Source organism: Lissotriton vulgaris, chromosome 12, assembly GCF_964263255.1.
Source record: "Lissotriton vulgaris chromosome 12, aLisVul1.2, whole genome shotgun sequence".
NCBI classification, from domain to species: domain Eukaryota; kingdom Metazoa; phylum Chordata; class Amphibia; order Caudata; family Salamandridae; genus Lissotriton; species Lissotriton vulgaris.
Genome location: NC_141700.1, coordinates 392,565,374 through 392,587,398, shown reverse-complemented (window position 1 = coordinate 392,587,398; position 22,025 = coordinate 392,565,374). Strand labels below are relative to the sequence as shown.

Here is a 22,025-nt window from a genome sequence, read left to right as displayed (position 1 = left end):
TAAAATCATTTATCTTACAATTTAAAAATTCATATTTAAAACATAATTAATATAAGTGGAATTACTACAGTATCATAGGACTACTTAGCTTATACCAATTGTAAACAGTATTGACACCAATTTTTATACTCCCTCCCCTTGCTCCAACAAATACAATAAAACAGATGATCGAAATATACCCCCATAGTATTAGAGTCTAAGACCCTGTCTCCTTCGTACTATCCCCCCAGAGAGTAGATATCTACGTACATTAAAAACAATGCATTGTGTAGTTTCGCTTCTTAGAACTCTCTCGGCTTCACTGAGATATCTAAATCCCAGGAGCCGGCAGATAGGTTTTATCCATTTGTTCCTTTGGTGTGTATATGCAGAGCAAAGGTGATGGTGATATTGAACTAACTTTTACTACGCACGGTTGGAAGAAGATACAAGATCCACGTTCATTTTTAGAATACTATTCGAGATTGGATACTCACCATTTCAACTTCATATGGATATGAGAATTTATGATGAATTGCCCTGAGGAAGTCCGTGGTTGATTGAACACAGGACGAAACACGTGTTGGCTAGTGGCACCTAATTCTGTTTCTCTGACGAAGTACACAAATCGTTGGAATAAAGTAGAAATTGTTGAAGATCATCTTGTCTCTATGAACTTTTTACTTGGAATTTGAGCTCAGGATATACCCTATGTCGTATCTACCAGATGCATTGTTACCGAAGGTGAGTAACTCGTACATTGCAAGCATCAAATCAACTGGCTTTGCCAATGCCAAGAGTTAATTTGAGGGATTATCCTTTATTTTATTAGAAATATAGGGCCTCATTAGGATGTCGGTCGGACCGCCACCGACAAACCATCAGTGGCATTCCGAACGACATCAAGCAGAGTGGTCCAAGCCCTGCAATATGATGCAGTCGGTCAGACAGCATCAGTCTGAGGGACCAACTGATGCTTCTGACAGGCTCAGGGAGCCCGTCGGTTGGATCGTATTCCCTACAATATGGGCCATGCCTGCTCAGGCTCTGCCGTAGGAATTCCGAGGTCCCTTTACGGCACCCCTTCCATGGCAGTCCGACTGCCACAGGAGGGCTGTCGGAGAGGGACTTTGAGGACCCATAGCAGGACCCTCTTGGTCCTCGGCTATGAGGCCTGGGGGACAGTTGTGTTGCCCACAAACATACAGGCAAATGGTGCTTGGAAGATGGTGCATGGATATTTCAAAACATCACTTCTTCCATTGCGGCTTGTGTTGTGGCCCTTTTTCGGCTGCAGCATAAGCCGCAATGGAAAATACCATGATTGCGACTGCCTTCCGTGGCAGTCGCTTCATAATTTGGTGGCTGGAACTGCCGACTAATTGTTGGTCAATCCTAATCCCGCTGCAATGGTGGTCGGACGCTGGTCCGACTGCCATCATAATTGGACCCATAGTTAAAATTTGTAGTTGTTGCTCAAATGATAGCCTTGTGCTGCACAGTGAATAGCTAAGAGTCTTTTTTTTGGTGCTCAATTTAGAGCAGAAATGTTTGGTAACAACATGGCATACATGGAGTCCTGGGGAATCTTTTTCCAAATCCTAATAAGAGCAGAAGGAATGAGGTAGACTGGAGTGGAAGGAAGAAAACAGGATGAGAAAAACAATGATGTTTGGTGAAACTAACTTAAATGAGGTAGAGTTGCATGCATATTGATTTAAGGAAGGTGCAATAATATCAAACCTGTAAACATTAACATGTATAAGACAGTTAGTTAACACCTAAGATGTCCACATTTCCACGCTGGCTTCACATCAATGTCTACTACAATTCTTCAAATCAAACCTTTAAATTACCAAGACAATGAGATGTGCTGTGACAACTATAGCAGGCGCACAATGAGTACTGTTACTTTAAATTATGAAGGGGCAGCACAGACATTATAACTAATAAAGAACATAGATTACAGAAAACATTTTAAATTATTTATCATGCTTCAGTAAAATCTTTAGCTGTTAGCCCAATATTTTATTGCTGGATTAATCAAGGTGAGTGCCTGAATAGATGCAAAAAATAAGACCTCTTCCTTTGCAGAATTTGTGAAGAACAGAAGCATGACGTAGTGCAAGAGGTACAATATATCAAATGTCAATTGAACTTTAAATGGTGAGGGAGAGTGATCTCAAAATATTTCCTTAATAATACTCATGGTTCCGCTGGTCTACAACACAAGTAAAACCAAATGCAAGCTGTGTAACTGTTTATTAGCACTGCTGCAGTAAATGTGACATCATTTTCCATCCTTCAGTAGGTTCTCTTCTGACCCAGTCTTTCATGCCAAATCTTACACAGGATTACCATGAAACAAGAAATGGCTCAATAAACTTTAATTCAAGTTTAAAAGGCACACAACTAGTAAACAATTAGCCAGCATCAAAATTTCAAGGACCACACAACGCAAAAGACACTCACTATGTACATATATTTTACATTGCCAATAAGCTGAACAGGTTTTTAAATGCTTTGTGATTTAATCAAAAATGAAAAATGTTAACAATGCACTTTAATACTTAAAGCGTCAGCATTTTTCATGTCATGGTTTATGCAATGTATGATTAGAGCAAACAATATTTTTCAGAATGCAAAAATGCTTCTTAATAAATAATTCAACCACAGAGCTGAATACATAATTTTATAAACTGCATTAAGAAAATGCAACATTAAACGGCTTCCTAGTATAGTAGAAATGTGAATCCAGAGTCTTGTCTCCCTCATTGGCGAACATGGTTCACTTGTACAAGCTCATAGTTGGGCTCTGATACATACACATGTATGCATCACAGAGGAGTCTCCGTGCAAAGCCTTGAATATTTCGAGAGTCTAGTGCATGAAGTTCTTCTGGAGACATTCGCAGGTATTCTCCAACTTCTGGACAAGGGGTAACCTGAGGGATGTTAAACCCATTCTGACCGCCTGGTGGGAACAAACATACAATTTAGTTTTTAGTTTTTCCTACTTTACAAATTCATCCATATCCGACAATGATATGAAAACATATGCCAAATGGTCTATTCATGTGTTACAGTTAGAAGGTGAACCCGGTAGTCAAGGGACCTGGGTAATCATGTGTTATATGAGAGGTGGTCCCAGACCATAGAGTTAGTCATACATTTACACAATTCATTAAACCAATTCTTTTTAGAAACACTATTGTTTATTCAGAATAGTGTATGTACGTTTTTACTGTATTTTTCTTTTAAAGTGCATATATACATGTAGTAGATCAAAACGTATTATAGCAGTGCCCACTTTACAAGGGAAGGACGGGAGTGCAGTGTGGGGAAAGTGTAGGTACAGGTGACAAGACAAATCAATTGTAAATTATTACTAACAATTGAAAGATGGCTTCACAAGGGAGCCTAAGCTGAATTAATCTCTAAGCTCAAAATCAACATTATTGCCGCATCACAAAATGACAGGTGCCCATTAATCGCACTCAAGTCATATGCTGTAGTGGGTGTTCGGTCGACGTTTCGACCCTAATTGTAGGGAGTGTTACCCCTTACATGGCGGGTCTTCTTCAGGACAAGGGGAGGGGGTGGGCGGTTCCTGGGTATAGCGATTGTTAAGTTCTATAGGGAACGGTCCTTAGTTAGATGATACCTGATAACCAGTCCTGACATAGGGCAGTTCCGTGGTGTTGTTCGATCTCGGTCGGAGGCCCGCAATATCTCATAGGCTGGTAATCTGCCGTGGGGCTGGTCGAAACACGGGGGTTTGTCTCTGTTTATATTGGTTCGCTGTGTAAGGGAGGGTTAGTCATTGCTCCGTATGTTAGCCAGGAACCTCGTGGGCTGGCAATCTGTAGTCGGGCTTAACCGAAAGGGACACGGGGGTGGCTCTCCGTTTCTACTGGATCGCTCAGGGCATGGGTCTGAATCCTACATGCACCGGCTCCATCGAAATCCGTGCATGTAGGATTCAGACCCATGCCCTGAGCGATCCAGTAGAAACTGATTTGTCTTGTCACCTGTGCCTACACTTTCCCCACACTGCACTCCCTTCCTTCCCTTGTAAAGTGGGCACTGCTATAATACGTTTTGATCTACTACATGTATATATGCACTTTAAAAGAAAAATACAGTAAAAACGTACATACACTATTCTGAATAAACAATAGTGTTTCTAAAAAGAATTGGTTTAATGAATTGTGTAAATGTATGAGTAACTCTATGGTCTGGGACCACCTCTCATATAACAAATGGTCTATTCAAGCACCTAATTAAATGAGAAATCTTTGTCAGTGTACATACAATCAACCTCGACATCATCATGCATGCTGAAGAAAGTTTATATACTAATGGGACCAGAAATTCCCCCTATATGATAAAGAAGGTGTACCCCTGCCTTGATTAATCCAACTACAAGTTAATCTGGTACCCTGACTTTAATTTGGCCTCCGTACATGCAAATTCTTGTGTGCATGCTGCAGGTCTTAAACAAAAACTGACACAGTGTCACGTCGCACTGTAAGGGCACCCGGTGAACACTGCAGAGACATGCAGATATGGAGCGCATACTCTGATATGGCACAGACTACTTTACCGATGAGTCCACAGGTACCCGACATCCGTAACGTCATCACGTTCACGGAGGCGTTGTGGAGAAAAGCACTTCCAGGGCACCGGCTTGGTGCAGCTTACTTTTAGAGCTGAGCCTGTTCCCGCGACGAGAGGAGGTCCGGTAAGGTTGCTTCATGCACAAACGAGTCCTTGTCCTTTTGGTTGGTTGCCCGTTTGCTCTGGCTTAGCCTGTTGTGGCTCCTACTTTCTTGAGCGCTGTATTTACTTTCTCGATTGCTCCGTTGGGTGAACCATCCATTTCGGTTCTTTGTGGAGCAATCCTCGAACAGCAAACCTCCTGTAACTGCGTTAAGCTGATTTATTGGGAGAACTCTTGGTTGGAACACCGTAAAGGGGTGTCAGCTGCCATCCTGTTTTCCTCTGCCTACGCCCTTGTGCAAGTGCAGCCCGCTGTTGATAAGAGTTGGCTGTCTAATTGTCTGAACAGTTCTTTTGTGGTGTTCTCTCGTGTTGGAGAGCTGAGACGCAGCTCATGCTGAGAGAACACACAGCTGACTTTTTCTCCGGCTATTTACAATAGCAAGGAGCATTGCTATCCCCATCTTTTCTGTGGTATATCGCAGTGTTTTGTTTAGAACATTAGAACATGATCATTTATAGGCATGAGGATATCTGACCAAGGTTTCATGTTGCCCTCAGTCAGCGGGATATCTTGGAGGTAATGGAGTAGAAACTCCATGTTTATGTGAGACGTGTATTCCAGCAACGTTCCAAGACTTATTGTGATATGTGCATGGATTCTTTGTGTGCCCCTTTTTCCTGTGGAAAGATCTAATCTCTATCCCTTAACTTTCATGAGCTGTGGTCAATTGTTTTGTTTCCTTGTGTTTTCACAACAGGGGTATTGAGAGCACAGGAGGACGGCTCTTTCCCCGTGTTCAAGCCCTCACATGAAAACTATTGGGAGGTCTGGTTTTCTAGAGAGATAGAGTCCTTGTTGGAAGAAGGTAGTTCATGAAAGGTTACTGATTATGCTGTCTCAACTTTGGATCATGGTGGAGCCATACCACATGCACAATTGTCGTCACGAAGATTTTTTGTCTTTTACAGGTATTGTCACACATAATAGTAGGGTAGTCTGTGGGGGTCATTGTATATGTACAGATGTATATATAGGACTGCTGTTTTCTCAACATTCTTGTTCTCATTACAGGTCTCCTTCACCGCTGTCCGCATCCTTCCCTTCCCCCACTTGATCACTCCATTAAGTCTCTTTATACCATCAGACTGTGGGGGTATCACAAGGTGGACCATATAGAGCAACGTACGATCCTGAGGATTCAAGGCCATGACACACGGACTTAGAGACTGCTACGAGGTAATGGAGGAATGCTAAAGTATACCTTTGGCTGGGCACAAGGTCTGTCGATGCTATGGACCCTTCTGTGAGGGGTAATGGCAGAGTATGTGTTTTAGCAGTCAGTAACTGAACAGACTTTTTATCTGCTTAGGTATAGGAGCAAGATGCCGACAGGCCCGTTCAATTAAAGTTCCACTAACTTACCATGGCCAGACCCCGCGCAAGACTTACCTGTGTGACTGTTGAGCGAGCATGCATGTATGGTGTGTAGCAGCAGAACTTCATATGGTTTGCGAGTGTGCATGTATGCTATTATCAGTGAGATGCATTTTAAATGGCCCCTGGTTTGACATGGCACAAGATGAAGGAAGTGAACCAGCTGCCAGACGGTGCAACTGTATTGCCTTTATTTGTGAGGAGGAAGGGGTAACTTTAGACACAGAAGTGTGGAGGGATGGAGACAAAACTGCCTTTACAAATTCCATAATTTTTTGGAAGCGATTGCTGAGAGTGTATTGATGTAAATCAGCAGAGACAGATGCTAATGAAAGAAGTTACTGAGGAGAACCTCAAACCTATTTTTGCACTTAAGTGGCCGTTCCTGGAAGGTTGATATAATTCAGAGGGCAGACCTACATAGTTATTGTGCTTATGCTGTGAGTACTCCTGCTTGGAGCTAGCACTGTCACTACCTGCTATAAGGAGCCATCCATCACCTTGCACAAAGAACATGTCTGCGCTGCAGATGAAAAATGAGCTATGAAGAGAAATCATACCAAAACAGTTACTAAACCCAGAGAGGGGATCCACATCCTTAGTTTGAAAATACCATATTAAACTGGGCCCCATGCGTTCCCACTTTATTCCAGATTGAGCTGTTTCACTGCCCAATGAGTTCTGCTGTGTTTTGGGACTGGTATTGCTGATGGCCAGTTTCCTGAAGGTAAGGGCACATTTCAAACCTTGCTGAAAGTAACAGCGGTTCTGCCAGTGACTCTGGGAGATTCCAGTCTGCTAGAAGGGGAGAGTAGAGACCCTTATCCTACAGAAGTCTGCCTGCTTGTGGAGGATAACCCATCAGTGGAGCAGGGGGTAAGAGCGGAATGAACATAAGAAGAACGGTAAATATCCCAGTGTCCCTCATTTTTCCTGCCCAACTGAAATTATGTCCAACTTGCCAGTGTAACAGCAAAGACAGCCCAGGAAGGAGACCGCTGCTGAGACAGATTCGGACATCCTGTACTAAGTCTACCTTTCAGGAAGGTCAGTGAGTACACCAATGTCTTGTACCAAAGAAGTAAGATCCATACACAGCAACTGATAAGCAAACTACTGGAATTGTCTTCATGGACCCGCTGCCAAGCTAGCTGGCTAATCATGGAGAGGAGTGGTTACCCGAACAAGCCCTGGAGAGTACGGCTGCTAGCCACTTGCGTCCACTGGCAAACCCTGGCTTGGAAATTTGGATTTTGCCCCACATAAGGTAATTCTATTTGCCTGAAAAATACCAACTGAGAACTTTTGGTTAACATAGTTGGGAGGGATAATTTATCAAACAGTGCTATCTCAATACAAGAATTGGAATAGTCATGTACTACGGGTTGACCTACAGGTCACAGAACGCTAGGAAGATGTTCCACTTTGTGCATATTGAGCGTGCACCAGAGCTTTTATTGACATTTCTTCCATGCCTTCATTCTGAAGAGAACCACGTAAAGCCCATAGTGAATCCTGCAGAACTGCTATGTACCGGAGCAGTTTCTGATGTGATTAAATTACTTTTTTTCTCCTAAAACTATTGTGTTGGACATTATATTATACCACCTGCTCTGTGAGTGTATTCCTTTGGAATCTCTACACCCCAGACTACCACCCAGAGACGCCTTGGACTGCCCATCCTTGCTACTCAGAGTCAAGTGTGGAAAGGATGCACTTGGCTCAGACAGCAGTCACACCCCAGGACATCAGTGGAAAATTATATATATGCATACATTTTGAACTTTAATTTCTCAAAAACTATTAATGGATTTACACTGAATCACATGAAGTATGGTTTTCTGGATCAATATCTAACTTTCTGTTAAATTTGGTGTAAATGCATTCACTTGCGGCTGTAGTACTGTTCAAAACCCATATGTGAAACTACATGGAGAAAACTTATTTTGGGACCCTCCAGTTTTCTCAGCCTCCCTCCGCTTGGCAGATTATCTGAAACGTTCCAAGGAAGAGCTGAGTTGAAGTAACCTTTTTTTGTGGAAGGTCCTGTGAAAATTTGTCAAACGGCACCAAAGTAATTTGGGAATCAGAAACCCCTGTCCTAATTATATCCTGCGACGACTGTAATCTGTAATATATATGCACAGCAACCTGAACAATAAATTGCATCCCGCCAGGGTTGGATTGGGCTAACAATTAGGCCCAGGCACTCCCAAAAAAGTGGCTCACATTACCAAGTCGATATTATTTTTTTGGGTACTTTAATATAGTGTGAACTTGGCCCAAAGGCACTGGAGCAAATACCATGATCACCAGCTTCACTGCAATGATTTTATGCAATTCAAAAGATTCATTTTTATTTTAGTTAGTGAGATTAAATGATTTGCCACGAATCACTGGATGTTGAGCTGATGGCAGAACTCAAACGTACTTCCCTAGTTCCAATGTCAGCAGCTTTGAGACCATAACGCTACATTCAGTTTTTTGTTTTTTTCTGGAAAAGTTGACCTCACAGTGAGGGCTTTGCAAACAATCCCCCACCCCTTCACCAAGGTTTAAAAGACACTGGGACTGAGGTGGCAACACCTGGCCCAAAGCAAGGCCACTTCTCTCACTCACCCCCATCCCAGCCCTAGGGTATGACCTGGCAGGGGAGGGGTCGTGTAAAGCACATGGCTCCAGGAAGGCTTAGGTGAGAATGGCCCCTCTGCCAGGCCCCTGTATACTACCACCCTATGGCCTGAAAGTGATGGATCGGCGGGTGAAGGACACTGCTTCTGGGCTGGGCCGGTCACACAAGGCAGGGGCTGAGGTAAAAAATGCCATAAGGGCCAGAACAACCCCTGACCACCAGCCTCAGTTAGATAGATAGATAGATAGATAGATAGATAGATAGATAGATAGATAGATAGATAGATAGATAGATAGATAGATAGATAGATAGATAGATAGATGGAGACAGTCAGAAATGGTGCGTTTGTGGCACAAAATAGTGTTATTAAAAAAATTATTTTCATAGGGAACCTTGAAATATGGAAAATGTTCATGGTTCCCTGTGAAATACTCATTTCCTTAACAAAACAGCCCTCAAATCACCATGGAGACCTTTAGTACAAATTAGGGTTATTAGGATTCAGTATTCTGGAGGACTAAATTATGCAGCAAGGTTCTCTAAATTATGCAGCAAAAAATATAAATTACGTAGCATATTCTCCAGTAGAATTATTTTCATCATTTGAGATACACTTTTTTTTCATTCTGCAAATTTTGTGTCAAATGCAGGAAATCCATAATTATGTGGTGAAACACTGCACTTCAGAATCACAATAATCCACTGACCCTTGCCATAATCTATTGATTTATGAACAATTCTTTCATGAAAGCTGAACAAAACCTAACCATTCTGATTACAATCAGCGACCACTGTTAGCTCCACTTTGGGGAAAAAGGCATTTGCATGCGAACGACCCCGAAATAAATATGTAATATAAATAATACTTGATCGGTAATATCAATTATATGGTCCTATTGGTAAAATAGTTCAATATTGCCATCTCAGGATTACAAACCCCTGGGCCTTCAGCCTTTTTATTTATGGTGTCCCTAAAACACCTTGAATGCAATATTGTACCATTTCACAGCTACCCATTATGTATCTTCTCTCTCTCTCTCTCTCTCTCTCTCTCTCATTCTCTCTCTCCACTGAAAAAGCAGTTTTGGTTTCCTTAATAACTTTGACAGTTTGACGAATTTGCACTAAACTTAAAAAGAAAAACACGACTAACTTTATTTTCATCAAGTTTTTTTCAGATTCGTCAAGTTAGGACAAAATGAAGTGGGGAATGAGGAGCCAAGATGGCCACCTGAGCGGATTTATCCTACTGTCTCTCTCACAGAGCAGTGCCTTAGACCCCCCCCCCCGCCCAGTCTATGGTTTGCCTTGATTTGCAGCATGACAGAGTGCGGAGGCACTTGTGACACCGATTTACACCTGCCCCCCTCATTTGTCAAAGTAACGGCCTGAGAATTGTGCTCTACGGCCCTGATGTGCAGTGGTGGGCTTGAATGGCATCATTGGAGGATTCACCCGCGCCCCATCAGAGGCCGTCATCCTGGCTGGGCAGCGTAGTTGTGTCGGATCCTTGACGGAGGCTATGAGGCCATAGGAGGCGAAGGGCAGAGGGCGCTTGAGTGGAGACAGCAGCCAGGCCGAGATGCTGCTGGGAGAGGAGTGAAGCCTCGGGTTGGTGGTGGTGAGTGAACAGGCTGCACGACCCCCCTACAGCTGGTAGCTTAATGGAGGAGACAGTCAAGGTTACTTTGTGGGGCCTAAATGATCAGTGAGCTTTTTCAGGAAAGTCTGCACATAGAGGTAGTTCTTTGATGCTTGTAAAGAGTTTGGGAGCATAGGGTGGATCTGGGCTACATTGGAGACTAGGCGGAGCTAGGCCCAACCTGAGAGGAGTGGGACATTGGGCTGTGGCAGTGAGTGGACAGGCGGTGAAGGCCTCTGCAGTTAGAATAATATACAGGGGCACACTGCAAAGGGAGTCCGGCTGGGTTGAGAGAGCCGGCACAGAGAGGGGACTCTTTCCTGTTCGCACAGAGTTGAGGTGTGTAGCGGTGACCTGAACTGACTTGGGGGACAGCTGATGCTGGGTTCAGCCAAAACATTAGCAGGACAATCCTCTGGTACTTCCAAGACCAGATACACCGGATAGCGCCTAAGGCATAGGGAGGCCTGGGCGCAATCTTGAAACATAATCGAGGAAGGCATTGCAAAGATGTCACAGAGTACAGTCTCTAACGATGGGCCTCAGCCCAGAGACACAGAGCCACCCTTCATGCTGGAACTGAAACAACTGATATTGGAAGGCAATAGGCTGATTACAGAAACGATAGATGGTATGATGATTACTGTGGCACTATTGTGGCAAGATGGGGACAAGATCAGAAACCTAGTCAAGGAGCTGATTACCAGAGAGGATGATACCACTGAGAAACCACTGCTGTCAACTAGCGAACCAGGAGTGACTATTACAGTTTCAGGAGGAGAAACTAGCGGAATTGGAAGGCAGGTCCCGACGCAATAATGTCTATATACTGGGTCTCCCAGAGGGAACAGACCAGGCAGGAGGCCTATGCAGGGGTCACCACCACGGATGACTAATGCAGCATTATAAAGATACATTAAAATGTTGACGGCGACCCGTCAGCATGGCTTAACTGAGTATAATTTAAAAAAATCTCCATTTATCCCGACTTTGGCATCAAAACCCCAAAAAATAAGAAAGACATTTGTTGAAGTGAAAAAGAAACTAAGGGATCACAACTGGTCTTATGTCCTGCTGCCTACAGCACAGTTAAGGTTAGATATTCAAGGGAAGCAATATTTCTTTGATCACGCAGATGAAGCTATGCAATTTGTGGAAAGCTGCTGACCACGCTATGCAGTGAGTGCTCCTAAACAGATGACAGGAATAAGGAGACGCCGATGGCACATGGCAAAGAACCGAGAGAGGGTGAATTACAGGAGAACTGAGAATATATCATACATTGGACTTGATGTGAGAGGCATCAATATATAGCTGTATTAACAGTTTTCCCTGTGAATAGGAACTACTGGTTGCGGGGGCCATGGAGACCCTTCACTGGAGCCGCTCGAGCAGTCCACTATGGGGACTTGTTATGGCATGTTTGGTCCGGGGAGGGGTGATACAGAATGTGTCGATTGTGAAGACCAGGTTGGGATTGGCCACACAGGAGGAGGGCTTGGGATGAGGTTAAGTTGGGATTTTCAGGAACGGACTCACAAATCCAGTAAACACAGAGACCACAATCATGTGAAGGGCCCTGGGGGACGTTCGCATGTAACAAGTACGAATGTGTGTGAAAGCTTGATCTTGGAACATTAACGGAATCCAAAACTCAGTTAATCGTAGGTGGATAAAGTCATATCAAATAACAGCAGGCACGTGTAGTAATGCTGCAGGAAACACATTTACTACCCAAGGAACATAAGACTTATCAGGCAAGATGGGTGGGGGGACACAAAAGAGACCCATGATGGGATTCTGGGGGAACATGGGGGCTGGCAGGCATCACTGGTCGGTTTCTCTACCTGCTCCATGGCATCCACGATACAACCCGCGATGGTGAGACTGTAGCTGTAGTGTCCTACGTGTTCTAGGAGTAAAGAGTTCCAGCGTGAATCACGTCTGCATTTTTCACATGCAAGGGGGTGCATAATGGCTTATCTCCTCCAGTGTGAAACCTGGGATTTCTCGGTGGCCGCTTCTGGCCATAGCTCTGTGTGCGGAAGCCACGTCATGCCTTGTCAGAGGCCGGCGGTGGGCAGTGAGGATTAGTTTCCGGGGCATCACCGGCAGTGTCATTGAGGGAGCCTGCAATTTCTTGCCGCCTCATCAACCTATCGCTGAAAAAACACTGAGGTCAATGCTGGCATCAAAGTGTCCATGAGTTCAGCAAAAAAGAAGATTGGGTAAGTATTCGCCCACGTGGAGCCTCCTCTGACACAGGCACAAAAGTCAAAGGTAACAAACAAGGGGTGACAGTGGTAGGAGGAGGACAAACAGAATCTGTTTCAAGCATGTTAGACTTGTAACCCAACACATACACATTGAGGAACAGACACATTTGGGAGGCAGGAGAGCCAGGGACCTTTTCTCATATAATAACTATACATTCATCAAAATAACTTCCTGTTTATCAAGGAAAACAAAGGTGAGCTCTCTCCCCCAGCCTCCGCACACTTAAACCCCAGAAACGCACCGATGAACAACCAGTATTAAAAGCAGCAGGGAGGAAAGGGGCCAAGATAGTGGGTTGTGTCCTATTTTAGGGTCCAGTCAAAAGGGGAACAGCTTGTCCCTCTCTCAGCTTCTCATCCCCCCCACTCTTTGCAGGATCATAGTTTGAGAGCTGAACTGGAACCACAAGGAAGTACGGACAAAATAGAGGATACTGGGACTAGAAATCAAATGCCAGGGGCTAAGGAGACTTTGAAACTGAAAACAGAATACAAGCTTTAGCTGGAGCTAGTGACCAAGAGAAGGAACAGGCATGGGTCCCAGCCTCCAACCCAAGTCCTTGGCACTTAATGCTCAGATAAAGAAAACTAATTAGGAGTAGAAAGGATGCTCTCTACTCGGCTAGATCAGGTCAGAGACAAATTTGCAGTATCTGAAAGGATTTAGCAAAATATTCAGGGAACACGTGAGGCCTTAGATGTTAAGATGAACTCCTTAATGGACAGAGTCGGTGTAATGGAAATGTCCCTTTTAGAACTCACTAGGGAGGTACAAGGAAATCAAAAAGAGATTCAGCTGTTGAAAACCACAGATAAGGACGTCCGGGACAAATTAGAAGCAATTGAGAACAACACAAGAAGGAACAACATTAGGACACTGATTGTACCATAAAGGTGGAGCATATTAAAAGCTTTATGACCAAATTACTGAAGGACTTTATTCCCAATACTGATGTAGCTACTGTAGAGGAGGACATACAACGGATCCACAGAAACACATCCTCTAGAGGGCCAGCTATGAAGACACCAAGAAGAATTATGGTTAACTTTAAAACATACTCCCGTAAGGATAAAATCCTCTCAGAGGCTCTCAAGCAGGAAGTTGCACGAAAAGTGATTAGTCCTTCCGAACCTGGTCGGATAATTCCAGAGCCAAACAAAACAGACAGTGGGGAGTAGGAAAAGACATCCCAGAACTTAGAGAATTTTGAGCCACAACACACATAGACTTCCCTGCTTTTATTAGAATTAAGTGGAATAATAAAATGCACAACATCAGTGAACCTAAGGAAGTAGGAACACTAATTGAGCAGTTCAAAGCGCACCCGAAATGATTGGTTTGTCAATGCCATGGAGTAAAAGAGAGCTTAAATGGGTAGATTTTTTAGAATGCCCATAGTTGTTAAGGAGGGTTCCCTGGGATGGGGAGTGTAGGGTGAAACACAAAAAAGTGTTACTTTTTATAATCACTAGGTGTGGGAACATGTGTGTGTGTGTGTGGGGGGGGGAGATTAAATGGGTGAGCCAGGCATACAGCCGTATCTAACTCAATCCATTCTATCAAACTTAATTTATAGTAGAGCCGTTGAATTATAGACCATTAAGGGTACAAACATGGATGCCAATGGCCTCAGAGTCAGCACCAGAAGGAGAAGAATGTTAGAGTATTTCAGACTTTCGGATTCTGAGGTTATAATTATACAAGAATCTCACCTGTTAAAAGAGGAATGGGAAGATATCTTAAAAGGTCAAAGATGGATATAAGAATGTATATACACTAACCAGTCATGTTATGTAAAGGGGGTGTAAGGCTCTCCTTTTCAAGAAGTCCATCAAAGACATCTTGGGTGATTGTATGGTTGATCCCGGAGGGAGATGGGCAATAACAAAGGCAAAAATACATGGCACTTGGATGGCGTTTGAAGTTTACTACAGGCCAAACAGAGATGACCCCCGAGGTTTATACAATCAGTTTCTAGATGTTAATCTCCCTATCATATTCGGAGGGGACTTTAATGTGATAATAGATCCTGTCAAATATAAATCTACCTCTAGAGAAATGGCCAACTCTCCCATTATGAGAGTCCTGGTGAAACAGTTAATGGGAGACCTAGGCCTTATTCACATCTGGAGGAAAAGGGAAGTAAAGGGAGAAGGTTCACATTTCATAATAAGAAACACGGGCACTGGCCTAGAATAGACTTTTTTTCTTGTAGATAAAATAGGTAAAAATACTAGCAAAGTGGAACATGAGGCTGACACCTGTTTGACGACTTTGCAGTGAGCTCAGAGATTACAATAGGCCTGCATCCTAGAGATGGACTGCAAGCCGAATCCTACTCTTCCACAAATAATAGAGAGTTTGAAGGAAGCTACAAACACGTTGTTCATCCTAAATAAGGCATCACCACTCCCTCCACATATCATATGGGACACCTATGAGGCCTTTTTAAAGGGTACCTTAATGGGTCTAACAGCAATAATAAAATCAAATGGAAAACAGGATCTAAGCAACCTCGATTTCTCTATACAGACCTTTATGAGAGAGATAGGAAATGCTCCTGTGACTCAAACCTGGACACTTATAAAGGAACAGCAACAGAGGGCAAACTATTTAGGGGCAATAGCAAGGAGAAAATGGTAAGCTAGCAAACTCGCCCACTACAAGTATGGCGAGGGGTGTGGGAAGCTATTGTCCCGCCACTGTTTCAGGGTTATGAAGGTCTGGAACATACATCTGGACTTTAAATAGGACCAGCTGGCCAAGAATCTTCTAGGCATATTACCTAATGCTCTATGGGCTCCATACAAGTGATCGACCCAAGTACGACCTGAACCTAATACTCTACCTGTTAAAGACTGCTCTTAGTCACTTTTTTTTGCTTTCCACTATTGAATTTCCATCCGGATGAGGGGGTATGGGGGGGTTGAAGAGGAGGGGAGGTTATAATGGACAGCAACACCCAGGGTGGCCATGGTATTCTGTTAAGCCCTAGATGCAAATGCTGGGCCTGGTCCGAGTGGAATGCTGCTACTACATATGTCCCGATAAAAACGTACTCATCTTTTTTAACAGTTCATGTGCCAGTCGATAGCTGTGGCCATTCCCACAGAAATCTAGAACATGAATCCACTGCCAATAGATTAAGTTAAAACGAACCATCCAAATTTACAGGTCCGCAGTGTTCCAGATAGATACATGTCAAGGGTTTGTTTGAACTAAGAGAGGTGTCTATGGTGGGCGAGTTGAGGTGGAACTTTTAATTTGCTGACAAATGTCAGAACTGAGGGCATATTGCTTAGTCTGTAAAGATCATGCCACCAATAGCATTTTTGTAGTAGGTAAACTGTAACCGCTAAAACTGCATGGGCAAACGCTAACCCCTCATAAGCAGCTATGCGGTCTTGATCTGGTATAACTAGATCCCCTACTCTGGGAGTGCGAGCAAAACAAATGTTTTGGGCATTCAGTAGATAGGAGTATTTTGCTGGAAAATGTTCAGGTAATTGTTTGCAACTGCGTGAAGCGCTAACAGCAACCATGATTTCACCATCCACTTGTGTGTGAACGAGTAATTGCAGCTACTACAGCAGTCTGAACCGCTGCTTTTGCGGCTTGATCAGTAGTGAATTCCCTGAAACGTATATTCCAAAGCCCCGATGACTCAGTGTATGAAATACATGAGCGCGTGGCAAACAGTCTTTAACATGTGCCAACTTTCCCCAAAGTAAATTATGTTCAATGGCGTTTCCTTTTGAATATCTGAATTCATTCCAGCGCCAATAATGTAAAAGAGCATTATAAGACTGTTCTCAGTAATACGCATCACACACGGAGTGTGGGAAATTCAGGATCTGTATCCTCTAGTGCCACAGATAAAGCTTTGATTTCAGCCAGCTGAGCGGTACCATTTCTTCAGTCTGAGCTAGGGTTTTTGTTGTGAAAGTTTCTCTTCCTTTTTTATGATAATGCCAGTTGAGTGTTGTGTCCTTTCTCGATTACATGCACCCTCTTGCCTGCACTCCGGTCGTCCCCCTCTCCCCAACCGTTTGTCAGCTGAGTGCTGAAAGGAACAAGAAGGATGTGTTTCAGAATACTGATACCCATCAGGCTGTTTAAGTGAGCCACAAGCTTATATAACTTGGAAAGTTTTCAGTATACTTGTTTTTTCTTTGTTTTTCTGTTTGTCCCAGCATTTTCTTTAGAAAACTCAAGTGACTGTTTGGTGTTATCTTTTTCAGAATTACTCTTTAAGTTGTGGCTTATCTGGTTTGGCTCCCAAATGATCATGACCTATAGATGTATATGTTTCAGCAATAATTCTTGGTAATCCGCGCTCTTACGATGCTGCCTATCCTATAATATTACTAGAGGCAACTGTGGCAAAATTGCCAATTAATTACATTAACAAATCCAGGGCAGGAGGCAGCACTGTATTCATTTTGAATCTGTTTTAGCACTTCAGGCAAACTAGTTACAGATGGTGTACCATGTGTTATGGTATAGATGGCAGTAAAGACTGTGTCCCAGGTGGTACATATATCCACTGGGGAAACGATCCCTAGTGGTAGGCACATTGTGAGAATTCTATGTTTGTCTTGGGGTACCGTATAGGGCAACACTACTTCAAGTCAATCAATCAAAAACCAAGTTTATTTAGACTCCATAGTCCCTAAACACAAACAACAGCATAAATACAATACATAGCAAAAAAAAAATCATAAACTCAACATCTTAAAATTCATGATTTAAAATACTATATCATATTTTCAGGCCTAGTAGTTCACTTTACATAGCTTCAAATGGTTTGCTTTATGTGCAAACCTGGACAGAATTTCCTCTCGTCTGGTGGGAATTTTAAGCATAATTGTGTTACTGTTCTAATTGCAGGCACAACTAAATGTGGCTGCTCAGATTGAACAGCCCTCGCTAGGGTTGCATAATGGAGGTCTGCAACATTTAATAGTGCTAATGTTGGGTATGTAGCATAGCTGGCTAGGACTGGCCAGGCCACTTCTTTATTGCTGAAGAGACCTTGTTTTTGCAGTGATGGATGTGGTAGGTCGGCCTTGGAACGAATTCTGAAGTTTCCGAAAAGTGAATTGTACTTCTAAATCTTCATAAGTCATATATTGGACTGGTAATGCTGCTAGAGTGTATGTATGAAATGTTTGTGTATTGGCATCTTCTACAGGAAAAGTGACCACTGAATAGACTGCGTCTGTTTGGTATGTTTCATTACCTCTGTGGTTAAGGCCCACATCTCCCCCTGTAAGAGGGAGCCCTTGTTATAATAGTGCTGTAACAGTTTGTCTGCAATTAATAGGAATAATTGCTGCTTGCAACATATTTAATGATTGGTATTCAAAGAAAGGAAAAATACTATTGTAGGGTGATCCTTTTAAAAGGCTTAATGTAGAACAACTTTTAAAAATCAAACACAACAACACATTTACTAATTGAAGACAATAAAGCTGAAAGTACACTGGGAACACGTTAGACACAGTGATACCAGAAAATGAGACAAAAGTAGTAGAAGGAGTAGTTTCTTACTTGTAACTCCAGCTCTGTAGTAGGGTATCTCTGTCATAGTCATAATCTAGTGAATAGTCCTGCCCATGTGCGTGGACCCCAGAGCAAGCAAAATAGTCTCTTAAGTTGTCTTCTTCTGCAGTCCTGTATAGACACTTAAGAGAAAATCAAAGACAAATAATGCAGCCTAAAACCACAAGGCTACACTGGTCAGCACTTCATCTTGATGTGAAAAAGATTTATACACTTTGTAAAGTTTCACACCTAGAGAAACTTCCCTTCACAAAAATCCCTTGTCATGATAGAGAGGAAGGGTTGGACAGACAAGCCCCATAGGCTGCCATTATGTTTCTGTAAAAGGGATACCGTGCCTTTAAGGAATTCTCCCGAGACCCTCAGTATCCCAGGATGCACAGCCAAAGGCCTTTTACTTTCAGTTCTTTTTGAAGGTGTATAAAGCTAGGCCTGTAGCATTCAGTACATTATCACCTTCAAGCCCTTTGTCAGTCCTTACCTTCCAGCTCGCTCTCTTCGTTCCTCATCTCACCATCTTTTTAATGTACCCAGGTTCAAACTTACCAGAATGGGAGGTAGTTCCTTTTCGAACTTAGGACACAGACTGTGGAATTCACTTCCACTGACCATACGGATGGAAAATAGTCACACGCGATTTCGCAGAGCAGTAAAGACCTGGCTCTTTGAACTCTAATTCTTCCGTCTCATGTTGTCGGTCTGTCTCTTAGCGCCGGGAAACCCTTACGGGTAGCTGTCGCGCTCAACAAAATCAATTAATAAATAAATAAATAAATAATCATTTCATCCACCGGGGAGGAGGGCGGGAGCTTATGACTATAACAGAGATACCCCTTCTACAGAACTGGAGTTACCGGTAAGATACTTCTCTTTCTGTAGTAGGGGATCTCTGTGTATAGTCATAATCTAGTGAATAGAATGGCAGGCCCATCCCAACAAACCAAACCAGTGGTGGAGGAAACAGATACAACTATTACTGTGCAAACAGATTTCTCAACGAAGCCTGCCCAACCTGAGCGTCTGCTCTGGCATCAGAGTCCAGGCAGTAGTGTTTGGCAAAGGTATGGACCGACTTCCAAGTGGCAGCACTGCAGATATCTGCAATGGGAACATTACGTAGCAAAGCCGTTGTAGCTGCTTTGCCCCTGGTGGAATGGGCCTTAGGCTTTCCCCCTAAGGTCTTGTTAGCCTTTTGGTAACACAATTGGATACAGGACACTATCCATCTAGAAATGGACTGTTTAGAAGTGGCAAGACCAGTCCTGACCGAACCATAATTGACAAACAATTGGTCTGACCTACTAATGTGCTTAGTCTTATCTAAGTAGAACTTCAACACCCTTCTTACATCCAGCAAATGAAGAGACCTCTCCGCCGGAGAGGAAGGATGTTGAAACAACATTGGCAAAGTTATAGTCTGATTGACATGAAAATCAGAAATCACTTTAGGCAGGAACTTAGGATGAGTCCTCATGACAACCTTAGAAGCATGAAAACACTGTATAAGGCTCGTTGCAACACAAGGCCTGAATCTCACTCACCCTGCGGGCCGATGTTATAGCCACAAGGAAGGCCGCCTTCCAGGAAAGATGCTGCAGAGAAGCCTTATGAATGGGTTCAAAAGGTTCCTTCATCAACCGAGACAGCACCACATTCAGTTCCCATGAAGGCGACGGACGCCTAACAGGAGGAAACACTTTCTTCAATCATTCCCGAAAAAAAACTTAATTACAGGAATCTGGAAGAAGGATGTTTGTGAAGGGCATATCCTATACGCAGTTAATGCTGCAAGGTGAACTTTAATAGAATGGAAATTAAGGCCAGATTGAGCCAAATGCAAGAGATAAGGAAGGATGACATCTTCCTTGCAAGAGGTAGGATCAGCATTCTTGGACGTGCACCAGATGCATAACCTCTTCCACTTATAGTCATAGGAAGTCCTGGTGGAAGGTTCAAGTGTCCATACTGTACTATCTCAGGAGCCATGTCGCCAAACTCAACGTTGAGAGGTTGGGGTGCACCATCTGCCCCCCGAACCTCGTTAGAAGGTCCGGCGACATGGAAGCCGCAGGTGGGGTTGAAGAGACCAGTGGAGCAGGTCTGTGAACCACCACTGTCGAGGTCACTCCAGAGCAATGAGGATCATTCGCGCCCTGGACAGACTGCTTGATGAGCACTGCCGGAAAGGGGGGAATGGGTGGAAAAGCATACAGAAAGCTGTTCGACCAGCTGATCCATAGCGCATTTCCCAGAGTCCCGGGTTGGTAAAACCTGGAGGCGAAGTCTCGGCATTTGCTGTTTTCGGTGGTGGCGAAAAGATCTATGTCTTGAGTGCCCCATCTTTCGAAGATGTTTCCTAGCACCTCGTCGTTTAAGACCCACTCGTGGTACTCCTGAACGAGCCTCCTGAGTGCGTCCGCATGAGCATTCTGCACACCTGGTAGGTGGTTTGCGGTTATCGTCAGTCCTCTGAGTAACAGCCTGTGCCAGATCGCCTGCGCTTCTTGGGACAGTGTGCGCGATCTCGAGCCCCCCTGCTTGTTGAGGTAATACATTGTGGTCGTATTGTCAGTCTGTACAAGCAAGGAGTTGGTCTGGAAGGACGGATGAAAGGCTTTCAGCGCCAAATGAACAGCTATGAGTTCCAGAAAGTTGATGTGGTACGTGGATTCCGCCTGGGACCAGGATACCTGGATCTGAAGATGGTCTGAATGCGCTCCCCAGCCATGGAGAGACGCATCCGCCACAATAGTCTGTGTGGGAATGTCCTTGTGGAAAGGGACCCCCTTGAGGAGATTCTCTGCCGAACACCACCTTCTCAGACTGTTGAGCGTGTAAAGATAGTTGGATCCTGTCGTCCCGGCTCCCTCGTTTCTGGTCCCATTGATCCTCCAAACATTCCTGCAGCGGTCTTATGTGAAGGCGTGCATGTGGTGTGAAGAAGATGCAAGAGGCCTTCGACCCCAGAAGAGAAGACACCGTCCTTACTGTTGTTGATGGAACCAACAGGAGAGCCTGAGCCTTCCGAAGGATCGATAAGCGTCGCTCCTCCGAAGGAGACACACTTGCTCTGATAGCATTGATGGAGGCTCCCAAGTACTGAAGGTACTGAACAGCAGTCGGAACAGACTTGGATATGTTGATGTGCAAACCCAGCTGATTCAACAGAACGGCCATCCCGTTGAAATGCAATTGAGCTTCCTGGAAGGTGGAGGCTTTGGTCACCCAGTCATCCAAGTACGGGTAGACAAACACCTTGTTCTTTCTCAGGTGCGCTGCCACCACTGCCATGCATTTTGAGAAAGTCATGGGTGCAGACTTCAGTCCAAACCGTAGTACGGTGTACTGATAGCGATTGGTGCCGACTAGGAATCGCAGGAACTTCCGGTGATTCCGTGCAATGGGAACATGGAAGTACGCATCCTGTAGATATATTGCGCAAAGCCAGTCTCCTCGCTGCAGCTGAGGATAAATCTGGTGCAAGGACAGCATGCAAACTTTCTCCCTCCGAATCCATTTGTTTGCTTATCGCAAATCCAGAATCGGCCTGAACTCGTTCTTGTCCTTTTTGCGTACCAGAAAGCAACATGAGTATAGACCCTTTCCTCTTTGAGACAAAGGGACGTCTTCTATCACCCTTTTTCTTAACAGGGTATCGGCCTCCGTTTGGAGTTCTCGCAGCTGGTAGTGCGAAGGAACCGGTGGAATAGCTGGAGGAGGGCTGACAAACCGAAGACTGTATCCATTGCAAATAATATTCAGCACCCACTT

General features: G+C 43.9%; 1 protein-coding gene across 7 annotated transcripts in view; it reads right to left on the bottom strand.

The window, feature by feature from the left end:
* Positions 1-1,980: 1,980 nt before the first annotated feature.
* CYLD (CYLD lysine 63 deubiquitinase) overlaps positions 1,981-22,025 on the bottom strand; it is a 516,546-nt gene continuing 496,501 nt past the window's right edge. For all 7 annotated transcript variants that reach the window (XM_086945164.1, XM_086945166.1, XM_086945167.1 and 4 more), the window contains exon 17: positions 1,981-2,952. In XM_086945164.1, coding sequence (XP_086801290.1) covers positions 2,768-2,952 — 185 coding nt within the window. In that variant the 3' untranslated portion in view covers positions 1,981-2,767. The remainder of the gene's footprint in view (positions 2,953-22,025) is intronic.